Consider the following 14,816-nt stretch of genomic DNA (forward strand, 5'->3'; position numbering starts at 1 on the left):
AGTGCTTGTAAGTCTTAAATAAACGAAAATCTTCCCTAGCTGGTTGCAAACACAATGTTTTCAAAAAAAGATTCATCAGCTCGCAGAGCCCCTCGTACTCCAATTTTATCATACATCCCATAAAAAGAAAAGAATGAGGAACGGCCCTGCTGATGCTGATAGCAAATCCCATCCCCCTCCCATGTTTTAAACCCTAACTCACGGCGGCAACTTTCTTGGAATGACCTTGGAACTTTCCAACAAGTTATTAATATCAACAGATTATTCCCTGAATTTTGCTTGCACAAAACCGGTTCTTCCTTGCTATTTTCTTAGCCAGAAAACCACTTCTTTTTAAGAAAACACAAGTCTGATAAAAACTTAAATGCATGGTGGCGGCCAAACTCCATTCCATTTAACTTAAAATGTAGTGGCGACATGTATGATTATGCCCCTTCCTACTAAACACAAATAAATAATCACAGTAACGCGATATCGCGGAAGGAATTATCTCTGATTTCTGGATTTCTCTGATAAATTATCGCAGTAACGCGGTATCGCGGAAGGAATTATCTCTGAAATCAGGATTTCTGTGATAAATTATCACTGTAACGCGGTATCGCGGAACAGGTATCTTTGATTTCTGGATTTATGTGATAAATTATCACAGTAACGCGGTATCGCGGAAGGAATTATCTCTGATTTCTGGATTTCTGTGATAAATTATCGCAGTAACGCGGTATCGTTGAATGATTTATCTTTGATTTCTGGATTTCTGTGATAAATTATCACAGTAACGCGGTATCGAGGAATACGTATCTTTGATTTCTGGATTCTGTGATAAATTATCACAGCAACGCGGTATCGCGGAATACGTATCTCTGATTTCTAGATTTCTGTGATAAATTATCGCAGTAACGCGGTATCGTTGAATGATTTATCTTTGATTTCTGGATTTCTGTGATAAATTATCACAGTAACGCGGTATCGAGGAATACGTATCTTTGATTTCTGGATTTCTGTGATAAATTATCACAGTAACGCGGTATCGCGGAAGGAATTATCTCTGATTTCTGGATTTCTGTGATAAATTATCGCAGTAACGCGGTATCGTTGAATGATTTATCTTTGATTTCTGGATTTGTGTGATACATTATCGCAGTAACGCGGTATCGCGGAAGGAATTATCTTTGATTTCCGGATTTCTGTGATAAATTATCGCGGTAACGCAGTATCGCGGAAGGCAATTCAAGCTTCCGTACTCTATTGAGCTGAGATGTAATTATTCCTGAATAAAGTAGAGACTAGTGTGTGTGTAAGATATTGTATCTTATCTGACTCTTTATTGATAATGTCTCTCACCTAAGAGAGACGTTACAATATATCCCTTTATCAAAATTGTAATAAGAACGAAAGACGAATTGATAACACAACTTAGGGGCCAATGGTATCCTGACGACGGGCAGAGCATACTGTTCGAAACGTTGAGTCCCTCCGGTTCTTTTCAGAACCACACATACTCACAAAAGAGATTTATTCACATGGTGCTACCGCAAACATATCTTGTATAAGGGTATCACTTGCTGCCTGGTGCCGACTTAAACGTTTCGTTTGATGAACTTCTCAAATTTTGTTTCGAGAGAGTTTGTCAAAGTCCCCTGAAAGGTGGGCCATTGAAACTACACGGTACAACACCGCACTGTTTCAGCAAAAATACGATGCGTTTAGAGTAGACCTCCGAATAACTTGTTTTTGTTCACAGTTTTGATTGATCCATTTAGTTAGGACTCTGTACACCCCTGCAAAGTTTGAGTGAAATAAAGTACAAATCAGACATTTTTTTTGGCCTGATATTTCAGCCTTCGCAAGGCCTTCTTCAGAGACAAAATGACAGAACAAGAAATAAATAAAGTAAATTCAATGTGGTTTTCAATCTGTGGGTGTGTCCCTGCGACGTCAGATCGTTCGACAAGAACTGATATCAGGTTTTTTTCTTCGATTGAATCACAGGAAGGAGTGATTGACCGAAATTAACCTGCTGTAGTCAACTACAATGCCTGCTGTGAAACAATGGGCAATTGTGTTTTCCTTAATTTTATTTACATAAATTTGTGTCCAAAAAACTTCTACAGCTAAATTCAACTTAATTGCTGGTTTAATAAGAAACTCGATCGGGGCAGAACACAAAGACTGTGGGAGGGATAAAATGAAAGCTCGAGAGGGGGGCTCCCCCGTTGAGACAATGCGAGAATACGACGAGCATTACTTGGCTTCGTGCTGTCATTGCCAACCAAAGGAAATTGCCTAGCGCGTAACGCTGCAAACCCGGTGACCCTGAGTGTGAATAAAACAAAACTTCAGCCAAAAAAATAGTAATAATAATTTTAAGTCTCTTCAATATCCGCAAAGAGTTTAACTTTATTGACAGCTCCAAGCAGTAATTTCCCACTTTCAGCACAGAAGTTTCCCAGCGACTTGACTACTGGGAGTAGTGAAGACAGTGTTTTTGACAATGTGAGGGGAGGTCGACTAAAGCTGTGCTCTGCGCTTGATCTGTCCTGTGTTCGTATCACACTTCTAATCAATTTGTGCACCCACATGGGACAGGTGCATCCAACAATATGTACTCTGTTCAGTTTTATTGGACACACATCTTTCTGGATAGCTACCATGCAAGGCTCCTTTTCATCGATTCCGTTACGCCGGTTTCTACGCTAGCGGCCTTGAATTCTGCCATAACAAGGGCCAATTTCATAGAGCTGCATGCTTAAGCAAAAAATTTGCTTAAGCACAAAAACGTCTTGCTTAATAAAATCATGTTACCTGCCAAAACTCCATGCGATTGTTATGCTAAGTAAACAACAGCTAAATACCAGTCACAAGTAATGTACATCACGTGGAGTTTTGGCCGGTAACCTAATTTTACCAAGCAATGTTTTTTCGTGCTTAAGCAATTTTGTGCTTAAGCAGCTCTATGAAATTGGGCCCTGCAAGCAAAGAAATTCTGCGCTAGCCCCGTAAGCACAAAAGCCTTACGTATGGGATACGAGACGCATTTTGCTAAAGCCAAAATTCCTTGCTAACCCGTGAAATACGCTGATCGTTTAGTAAAGAATTTTCCGCTATAGTATAAAGCGACGATGTTTCCCTAACGGCAAGCAGAGCCTTGAAATAAGGCCCAGAGATAGTCCGTGAGACGAGATGCCAAAGTACTGGGCCCAAATTCTTGGCTCTGCTTGCAGTTAGCGAAAAATCCCTGCGAACTGTAGCAGACAATTCCGTGCTATACGGAAAGCGTATTTCACGCGTTTGCGAGGAATTTGTGTTTCTGCGCATGCGTAAGTAAGGATTCTGTGCTTACAGGGTTAGCACATATTTTTTTTGCTAGCGCGGTTTGGCACACAATTTTGATCGTAAGCGGAATTCTGTGGTTAGCAGGGCCAAGAAATTGGGCCCTGATCTCTATATAAAGGCCGCAGCATACAGAGAACGGAAGACGAAAGCCAACTTGATTGCTTTGTGTCCACCACCAATAACCACGGTTAACGGTTTTTGAAACGTCGTGGTTCACCTTTTGAATGCCTTAGTTCACTTTTTGCGACATGTGGAAATAAAATCACTAGGGAAACTTGTCCTTTTGTAGAACATCATCAGTGGCGTAGCCAGCAGTGGGGGTGTTAGTAAAGAAGGGGTCTTTAACCATCCTGCCAATTTTTTGGAATGTTGTGCGAATGTCGGCTATTGTACCACCACGAATAGCGCCATCGCACCACGAACCGGCCGGCGTATCCCGATTTTTTGCCAAATTGAGTTTTTGTCATTAACGTTATTATTTCATCAAAGTGCTCATTATCAGAAAGTTTTATTCCGATCGGAGTTCTAATTAACTAAGAACGCTAATTAAACTGTGTGGCGTATCGCTAAAAAATGAAAAATGCTGCACCACGAAGTGGCGTATCCCGATACGCCACTTTACACGCTAATTCCCATAGTGCTATGACGTCACAAAGGCGCGTTGACATGAAAAATTGGAATTGAGCGTTTCACGAACCGACGTATCTCCGTATCTGGCACACGGCCACTATTACGCGCGTTGTATGACATACGATAAACATGATAAAAATCTGTTTCACGAAGTGACGAATAACTTTGGAACTGAATTTCTCAAAAACAAAGCAACTCAGATGCACACGGATTCCATACAACAAAGTTCAATCTATAATTTAATAGCAAAAACGAAACAGCTTGAATTCTTACACAGAGAGTATATGGAATGAACCTACAAAATAATGACCAACTTTAAATCGGTTTTTCTCGAAACACAAAAAAATGCGATACGTCGGTTCGTGGTGCTGCCGACGTATTGTTCGTTAGTGCCCATGATCGTCAGGTTGAAACAGCACCCACATAAACAAAGATGGTATCCATTCCACCCCGCCCCGGCCCACCCGCTGAAAGTAATTCCAAATAATTCAACGGCACGCACCTCAAAACGCACTTCATTCAAATGGGGGTTTTGAAGCATCTCACCGATTCTAGCAAAATGAAAGGCAATTTGTTGGTCTATCCCAGGGACACGGACTGATTTGTGTGTTTTCTTCGAGTGAATTACATCAAGGGCTGATTGACCAACAGTAGCCTGCCGAGCAACTGCGTCAACTCCGGTCAATTCCTGATTTGAAACATTTTGGATTTTTTTTGTCTTCTCTTTGAAGTTCTTCAAAGTATACTCCAAAAAGCAATTTGTGTGCAAAACATTCCTTATCGGTACATTTGAACTTAATTGCAAGTCCATTAAGAAAACCGATTAAGTCTGAACACAGACACAGTGAGAGTGATCAAAGGAAAGCTAGAGATGGGGGCTTCCTTGCTGGGTGGAGGCGAGAATGCACCCCAGTACATTAGCTTGCTTTAAATTATTATTGCCAAGCAAGGAAATTGCCTCCCATGCAGGTAAATACTGCCTATAACAGGGAATTTTTTTGCGGTGGGGGCGACCTGCAAGCTTCTTGAATGTCCCCTAAGACTTAAGCTTTATTAACAGCACGCAGCGATAATTTCCCTCTTATCACACTTGCGAGAGGTTTCTATGCCTCTTGTCTACTGGGAGGGGTAAATAGGACAATAGGTGGCGGTCTTCGTTGCAGCAAGATAATAAAAGCTGGGGGAAAACCTAACTAATGCCACTGGAAACAATAGCTTCTGACATTGTATCCACTTGCTGTACAACAGCCCGTATTCCATGTAAAGCCAGTCATAAGTATCTAAGAATCACTTTTCTCGAAATTGCTTTTGCAAATGGTTTTTGTCTTACACTCACAGAAACCATTTTGCTGCAACAAAGCACGTATAGTCAACCTTAACACAGAGACCTTTATCCGCACTTTCCCTCTTTGTTTGCTCTTGTGCAGCGAAACAAATAACACAATTGCGGCAACAGACATCTTTGCCAACTACGTTGACATGGAGTCAAGAGCTGAAAATGGAACCGACGCGGTACAGAATTCGGCAGCTGACGGAGCGGGACTGAGTTCAAGTCAGATTATCGGGGTTATAGCGGGGCTAGCAGGTATCCTGGGCAATGGTCTGGTCTGCTTCGTAATGCTCAGGTATCGTTCAGCATTCAATTCGATCACCAATAAGCTGACGTTTCACCAGTCCGTCATAGATTTCTCACTCTCAGTCGTGATGGTGGCTACTCGACTCTATACCCCATGGACCGAGTTGTACTGCCGCTTTTTCCGCGGGTGGCTGTATTGGGGCTTCGCAAATGTCTCCACCTATAGCCTGGTGCTCATCTGCTTTGACCGTTACGTGGGGGTATGTCATGCTGCCAAGTACCGCCAGTTGTTCTCCGTCAAGCGCGTTAAGATCAGCATGTTCTTTGTATGGCTGCTCCCGTCTATTTTTCAGCTTAACATGCTCCTCTTCCATGTAAATGATGGAGCATCCTGCGTGGCTATCTGGCCTGAAGGCTACTCTAACGCCAGAAAAGGCTTCGGAATTGCTGCATTTACATGGGAGTACTTTATTCCTTTCTTGCTGATTGTCATCACTTACAGCCAGACAATTCTGGCTCTTCGCAAGCGGCTTCGGGCGAAGGCGCAGCATGTGGCTACCGCACCGTCGACCAGTCATCATAACACCGCCAACACCACAGCGAATAAGGATCCTCTTTACACTGCAAAGGTGAAGCTAACTGTAACCTTCCTAGTCGTAGCTATCTTCTTCGTCATCTGTTGGGGACCCACTTCGGTCACCTGGTTCTTGTTCAACTTCGAGCTCTTGCCTGGGTCTTACTATTCAACCCTGTGGCACCTTGGGCTGGAGACGCCTCTCCTGTGTCTCAATTCCTGCGTGAATCCCGTCATCTATTTCGTGATGTACACCCACTTCCGTCAGCATCTGATCAAGGCTGTCTGCGGGAGGTGCAAGTCCAATAGAGTTGGAGATGGATCTCTTGAGAATGTATCCAAAAGAAACCCACGCCTCCTTCTAGAAGCATCAGCCAAGACAGAAGGTAGAGGGCAGACAAAGCCTATTCCGATAAATGTTTAAACGAACTCAAATAGCAAATATATTTACACATATATGTTTGTGTCCATCCCAGAAAGCTTAAAGTGCACTTATACGGTCTGATAGACCTATCTCTAAAGTTCCAAAAAATGTTCTCAAAATAACCCTCGTCATAATACGTCGGTTAGTTTATTCCACAGGACAGACCCTATTTTCCTGGGGAAAAAATCCGGATCCAGCATCGGATCCCTCTTTCTAAACTATGTCTGAATGTTAAAAAAAAACCACCTAATTTCTAAGGCACAGTTATGGCTGTTTGATCGCCACGGCGAAGACACGCCAATTTAAGTAAGTCAAATAATTATATGAACCACTTTACGATAGTCTGGTACGGTGCATGAATACTAATGTTCTTGACTGTCGTGTCCCCCGTCAGATGGGTTTTATGTATCCAATCAAAACACAGAATATACCAAATTTTATAATCTCATGTTGAAAGAGGTGTCTCGTTACTGGGACTCAGACTAGAGTTAAATGACTCGATTGTGACTCAGAATCGGACCCAAACATGGTACTCGGACTGAGACTTGACTCAAGTGACTAGAATGCAACATTGTACGCAATATAAATATTTAGCCTGACCCATTTGATTGTCAATTTTGCAAAATCGCATACTTTACCAAATTTTTATTTCAAGTTGGCAAATAAAAACACCCTCATAAAATATTAAATAGGACCATTTTCAATGAAAGCTACATGTATGTATTATTTTCAAGTTGAACAAATTGGGATGATTTTTAACTTAAGCTTAAAAGAATGCGAAAGCTCTATCGTATCATAAAATATATTCGTGGGAAAATGACAAATACACGTAGTAATGCCTGCACTTCATGTTTTTTTTTCAATTCTGTCATGTAAATGAGTATTGGTTATAGACGTGTGAACTGTAAGTTGTAGCATGGTCGACTGTCAAACAGTTACCTTTACTGGATGTCACGTGGCACAGGACTCAAGTTTAATTGAGAACTACGTGTACGACCAAACATACCTTGACAAAAACAGTACTGTCTTTACCCTAAAAGGGCCGGGTTATTTTGACCATCTATCAGCCGGGGGGGGGGGGGGGGGGCCTAAGATCTCGGCCATCGAGTGACGAAAAGTTTTGAAACTCGGTACATGCATAGGGCAACTCATCATGAACATAGCCAAGAAACTTCATGACTATAAGTCAAAGGGTTTGGGAACTATGGCTCATTAATTATTCATATGTACGAATGGTAATTGTGCTCTGTGTACACGGCGTATTTGGGAAAGCTCACTGCGCGGCAACCCATGATCCGATTTTTATGTTTTTGGTATCAAAAGATGCGCAAGGCTCGAGGCTAAAAAGTCATAACAGCTCGAGTCGCGAAGAAAAAATTTCAAGGCTATCGCGGAAAAAGTTGGGGGGGGGCGGATTCCGCCCCCAGCTCTTTTAGGGTTAATGTAAACTGAAGGCTCCTGAATGAGGCTGTTCGGTATTGTCATAGAGCAGCTAGATGACCGCGGATAACTGGTCCGTTGACCATGATATGTTGTTATGAAATTAACCATGTATTGGACGTAGTGCTTTGTGAAATTTACCTATTTATAACTATATGCTATTGGTGTTTGCGACTCATCAAGAAACGTTTTGGTGACTTGGGGTAAAAAATCCTGTAGGAGTTCCTCAAGTTTAAATTCCTATGATACTGTCCATAAATGAACATTTCCGTGGTTATAACCAATTTGTTAATCCATGTTGTCTTTTCTTGCAATGGATTTCACATTGCAACTTGTTTGTTGTAATATTCCTGCAGTAATTTCGTACGGTATTCTTCCGGTGATTTTAATCCTGTAGTATAGGCCTTCTTCAGCTTTGTAATTTACCTGTAATTGTGTTCGTGTTGTAACTTACTTGTGTTTGTGTCGTGTGGCGATTTTTCTGTGAAAGTTATGGTTAAAAAATGTTCCGTGTTAAATACCCTATATAGTAGTTTCCGTTAATAGTAGCCATTTTGGATTGTTATTATGTCCTCATATTTATTCAGTCACATATATGCTTTAGAAAATGTAATTGAAGTTAGGAAGTGTAGAATCACCAAAAATAAACTTTTCAAAAAATGTAATAATAAAAAATATGGGAACAAATTATATTAGACGACAGGTATTATAGATTTATGCAAATGAGGCATATTTCCGCTAAAAATCAAGCGTGACATCGGATTCGGATTCACAATTCCAAAATTAGGTTATATAGCTATGTTACCAAATTCTACTCAAGAATGCCTCTTCAGGTAACATTTTTTTTATATATCGTCTAGACTATGACCGCGGAATAACTGGTCGTTGGCCATGATGTGTTGTAACGAAATTGAGGATGTATTCAACGTAGTGCTTTGTGAAATTTACCTATTTACATATAGCTATTGATGTTTGAGAGCCTTTGTGGAGACTTGTGGTAACAATCCTGTAGGAGTTCCTCAAGTTAATCTTCCGGCGAAATTGTCCGTACATGAACATTTCCGTGGTTATAATTTGTTTGTAATTCCATGTTGTCTTTTCTTGCAATGGATTTCACATTGCAACCTGTTTGTTGTAATATTCCTATACTAATGTCGTAAGGTATTCTTCCGGTGATATTAATCCTGTAGTAGGCCTTCAACTATGTTATTTACCTGTTATTGTGTTCGTGTGGTTACTTGCTTGTGTTTATGTCGTGGTGATTTTCCTGTGAAAGTTATAGTAGAAACAAATCTGTAGTATTCCCTTCAATTCGTCGATCGTACCACGATCTGACCTATCTGAATTTTTGACGAATTTGGGTTTTTAGCATATAAGTTTTGGTTATGCATGATGAAATCTTTATTTTCTGAAAATTTCTAATTCATAAGTGGCCTAATTAGCTCATTAAGCTGATTCAGCTAATTAAAAATGTTGACCTATCTCTACAAAATGCGAAATTATCATTTCACGAATGCCTCTTCAGAAAAAACATTCCAGGCGGCCTCCAAAAAGGAAGCGGACGGGGATGGGAATATGTTATTTTTTTTTTACTTCGCCTAATGTGTAGTCATAGTCAGTCAGAATAACACTAGAGTGGGGTTCGATGCCGAAGTAATGGCTTTTTAATGACATCTCGGTTGATATTAATGTTGATTCACTGACTGAGTTGTATTGGTCTACAATGAGCAGTTTTAGATGCGTTTGCTTTAACCGCCGAATTTGTGGACTTTTTCGTTGTTGTTTTTTTACTGCATTTTTCAAAAATAAAACATTCCAGGCGGCCTCCAAAAAGGAAGCGGACAGGGACGGGAATATGTTATTTTTTTTACTTCGCCTAATGTGTAGTCATAGTCAGTCAGAATAACACTAGAGTGGGGTGCGATGCCGAAGTAATGGCTTTTTAATGACATCTCGGTTGATATTCATGTTGATTCACCGACTGTCCTTTCGGGAAAGTATTTATTAAATAAAAGGGCCAAACTAAGGTTGTTTTTTTTTTAAATATTATTGTAGCGGGACGGCAAAAGGAGGCCGGCCCTCTATTTAAAGAGGACGAGTGTTCCACTAAAAATATATGCCAGTAAAACTATGAACCTATGTCATGACGACGACAATGAGATGAGCTTACCGAACTTGTATTTACATTATTTCCACACAAGAGTCAAGATGATAATATTCTTTACACAAAGCAATAATCCATGATAAATGTAAGGCACAATAAACTAGAACAGCGATAAAGGTCAAATGTCAACACATGGCTGGCTACATATGTTACAAATTACAGACGTGAATCATCCGGCCTCAAAATGAACACACTATTCTCACAAAAAGATCACATTATACACTAAAGTACTCACAGGGACGAATCTATAATACTAACCTTCCAAAATGATAAGAATTTGGAGCATGGCCGGAGCCATGCTCCCTACAAAATAGAGATAATATATGCCCCAAATGTGTGGTGGTCTTCCCTGTTCAAGTCCCACAGAAGAAAACCTGTTACAAGTTGCCTTTGCGCGGGAAGCACAAAGGTCACACTATGCAAATCACCTTGCCAAACTTTTGGACGAACAACTGAGGGCGCACTTGGTCTCCCTGCATTATGCCTGATTCGTGATTGGTTTGGTTTGTTTGTGTTATTGGCGTACTGAAGTGTAGACGGTAAGGGCGAATAAAAAAAAAACATGTTTCTCGTCCGGGTTTTTGAAAAAAAGGAGGAAGAGGGGCTTTTTATTTATTGTTTTTTATTTTTTTCAAGATGGCCGCCATTTTAAAAATTTCCTGCAACCGTTGGTGTTTCCACCGTTCAAAGACACTTTAAACATGAAAAACAAGTTGGACAAGAGAACTGAACATATTTACATTGCCATTTACAGTTGTATTGGTCTACAATGAACAGTTTTAGATGCATTTGCTTTAACCGCCGAATTTGTGGACTTTTTCTTTGTTTTTTTTACTGCATTTTTCAAAAATAAAAAAATCCAGGCGGCCTCCAAAAAGGAAGCGGACGGGGACGGGAATATGTTATTTTTTTTACTTCGCCTAATGTGTAGTCATAGTAAGTCAGAATAACACTAGAGTGGGGTTCGATTCCGAACTAATGGCTTTTAAATGACATCTCGGTTGATATTCATGTTGATTCACTGACTGTCCTTTCGGGAAAGTATTTATTAAATAAAAGGGCCAAACTAAGGGTTTTTTTTTTTTAATATTATGATTCGTGATTGGTTTGGTTTGTTTGTGTTACAGAATGTGGGTGTCTCAGTAGTTAATTGCAGCCAGAAGGTTTATACAGAGCACCATTCGTCTACATAATTGAATGAAGTTTTGGAAACGCTTCGTTGAAAGGAAAGTGATCTATTCCTGGAGCATGAATCTAAGCAAGTTTTTTAACATAAAGGTTATTATTTAACCTTTCATACTTTTGATGCTTAATATTTTGGTTTTATACTGCCCGACTCAGATCAAAAGAGCATTACGTCTGTTCTTCGTTTTAACGTTTTGTGCTTCGTTTCTCTCTTTTTAAATGTTGATTTAGTACTCCAGTCTTGCTACAATTCTAAAGTCAATGCAGATAATAAAAAGAATATAAATGGAGTGAACTGCAAAAAGTTAAATTCAGTTGCTATGATTTGTTTTAGTTAATACTGCAAAACATGTGAAAATCTATTAAAAAAACAGACACAGACTGCAAGGATAGTGACACCAGACATGAAACACATTCTAAATGATTTATCAATGATTCCCTTTAACAAACTGTAAATGTTTTATATTGATTTTCCATGTCGACTATATTAAATAGAAAAAAAATCCAAATAAATTTGCATGTAGATTGTGAATTAAATTTAATAAAAAAGTATTTATTACTGAATGCATGAACCACCTGCCACAGTCTGCCTCGGAATGTAACGGGAAAATGCTCAGCCTTAAAACAAAGGGCGACTACTGATTGCCGATAAAATGTTGAGTGAATGTATTTCTATTTTCGATGTGTTGTGCTAGTAACTTCACAATCTTTGAACCAGGAGCTGTTCCTTAGCCGTCATTGTTATCACCTTTGATCTATATCCTTCACTGATGCCAGACTTATCTTGAAATAGAGATACCCCTTATATTGTCAGTTCTCGCACTATTTCATTTATGCACCTCTCCTTTGAAGTAAAACTAAAAACAAAAAACAGTAATTAAGAACAAATAAAGGAAATTCATTGCTAAGAACGTTTCAAGTAAAGCCTTTATTTTTAAATTTGAAAGATTGCTGAGAACAACTCTTTGCACTGTCTCTCTGTTGAACTCTTTACATCAGACCTGCATCATGTTTTCCTTTTGATTATGGTCAGTCCCAGTTCAAACATAAAGACAGTACTTGTCTTTCTACATAATTAATTTGTTTCTTAGATTTACTTTTCTATCCCTTGAGTGGCCCTTAAATATGGCCTGTTCTGATAGTCGACTCTCAAAAAACAAAATCTTCATTATATTAACGACTAAACATCCTATTTATATTCAGTTTTGACGTTAAAATGCAGCTGAATTATGTTTTTTAATGTATGTCATTGAAATATATCATTATTTTTTTTTAAAGGGGAGGCTTGCAAAGTATCTCCAGAAAATTGCTGTTTTTAGGGAATAATAGGTTTAAATAATGAGAAAGTACACTTTGAAGAATAAAAAAAAAATAGAAAACAAAGATTTGAAGATTTGAACGTTTATCGTTCTGTTTCAGTCAAATTCAGTGTAACTTGAACTTGTGAGTCTTGTTTGAACAAAATACTTGTTTCGTCCACGGATTTTGTTGCTCGATTTGTTTACAGATAAGAATAAAAAAAATAATGGAATAAAAGTACACCTTTACAATGAATTCGTTCAAGAATTATTACTAGGAGGTATACACAATGTATTCAACAAGTTTCTATGAACCCCGTGTATATTGGAATTCATTTTCTAATTTCCTCCACTATTACAGCGTTTTAATTTGTAAGAGCTTATTAATCTCTAATAACAATAATATAAATATAAAAAACAACAGATTGAAACGAACCTCCATATGACTTAACGTGAAGAGGTCCGCACGCGCGCATGCGCATATGCCATAAGTCACTATCAACCACAGAGAAATTGAAATTGTTCGGATAGGTAGCCGTTCGCGCGCGCGTGAAATATGAAAATTTAATTTTCAAGAAGTGACCTATCTAGATCGGTCGCCGTTCGCGCGCATGAAATATGAAAATGAAATTTTCACGAAGTGACATGGATTTGGCGCCTATATTTCACTTGGTAAAGATGAGTTTTTGCCTTAGAAACAAATTAAAATCATAATTCAACTATCCAACTTTATTATATTTAAAAACTGAGTCAATAAAAATTAGTGTTCTGGGTGAGAAAGGATGGATGCAAAATAGGCCCAACTTAAAATGCGTTTTTTTCGAGATGACAAAAACTGAGATAGGTCAGATCGTGGTACGATCGACGAATTGTCTTGGCGTGGCTATTATACTGTAATAGATGGATAAGGTTAATATCCCATTTATATGATAGCATTTGTGCAAAGACGTTTCTTGGTAAAAAAAAAAACAGTGTAATAATAATTGTGAGATGGTTTCTGTTTTGATTTCTGTGGTTATTTTCACGTGTTGGTATTTGAACCCCGTCAGGAACAATTGTACTTTAATCAATTGTATGCCTTGATGTTAAAGTTTGCCAGAAAGAAAACGATCCTCAAATGGTTTGGAAGCCATGACGAACATATAAGAAGTACTGCGTCCTGAAATCCACGAAATGTTCAGGTTTTGGATTGCTTACTTATTCTATTTCAAACATCCGGTGGAAAGGAAACCAACCTAATTTCTTAACGTTCCCGAGAAAAGACGAAAAATACCCGGTTGTTTACATCGGACACGAAGGAGTACTCATACGTTTTTCAAGTCGTTTAAGTCACTGTACGATACACGTTGTGTTAATGTCACATAAAATTACACACAGCACCAGTGCAGAAATGTGGTTTCTTCAACCTCCGCAAAAGCAAGGACTTTACGTCTGGAATCACCACTAGCATGAACGTACAGCCCGACGTTTTGAAGGTGCAAAAGTGAACCCGGAAAGTCATTCTTGCACGCATAACACACGAATAACACAAAACGCCCAGCTTTTAAAGGATTCTAGTGTAGATGTTTATATCCTACTTTAAATATTCTTTCCGATTAACAGCATTTCATTCAAAGCGTGTTTTGAATCCCAATTGGGTTCATTCCAGGACGCAGTTCCCTTTAATATCCAAAAAACGTCTGACACGAATGAATTTCTGTAAAGGCCTACATGCCGCGCACGTACGGAATCCGGTTCGTTAGTAAAACGTCATATTACACGCGCGCACCACTGATTACTAGCGCCCATTGGGTAAACACGCTAAGTTGCGTTAACTTCCGGTTCCAATGGTTCCAATGCTACTTAATGGCCAGTTGGCGTGGTTTAAACTGAAGTGACGTCACACTAACGAACCGGATATTCAGTGTGCCATTGGAGAGGCGCACGTGTTTGTTCCAACGTGCGCAATAGGCAAGGTCTAATCATAGAGCCATATTGGCCTTATTCACGAGATGGCAATTTTTGTCGAGTTCCCTGAATGTATTTCATTAATTGTTAACTGTTGAAACGGGATGGCTCCAGACTTTTTATGCAGGCACAATGCAGCGTTATTTTCCTGTCATTTTGTTTTCAAATATGGCTTTAAACATTAGGGAATGTTTAATAACATATGTGAAATTATTCATTGAAGCCCAACTGGAATTTACTGTACA

General features: G+C 39.2%; 1 protein-coding gene across 1 annotated transcript; it reads left to right on the forward strand.

The window, feature by feature from the left end:
• Positions 1-5,243: 5,243 nt before the first annotated feature.
• On the forward strand, positions 5,244-6,778 carry LOC119726933 (melatonin receptor type 1A-like). Its single transcript, XM_038198777.1, has one exon. It carries the CDS (start codon positions 5,278-5,280, stop codon positions 6,535-6,537), a length of 1,260 nt encoding a protein of 419 aa, XP_038054705.1. The 5' UTR covers positions 5,244-5,277; the 3' UTR covers positions 6,538-6,778.
• The last annotated feature ends 8,038 nt before the right edge of the window (positions 6,779-14,816 follow it).

Source organism: Patiria miniata, unplaced genomic scaffold (assembly GCF_015706575.1).
Source record: "Patiria miniata isolate m_02_andy unplaced genomic scaffold, ASM1570657v1 HiC_scaffold_2, whole genome shotgun sequence".
Classification (NCBI taxonomy): Eukaryota; Metazoa; Echinodermata; class Asteroidea; order Valvatida; family Asterinidae; genus Patiria; species Patiria miniata.

Excerpts from the sequence above, each read along its gene's own strand:
- LOC119726933 (XM_038198777.1), top strand. The coding sequence starts at position 5,278 with ATGGTTTTTGTCTTACACTCACAGAAACCATTTTGCTGCAACAAAGCA.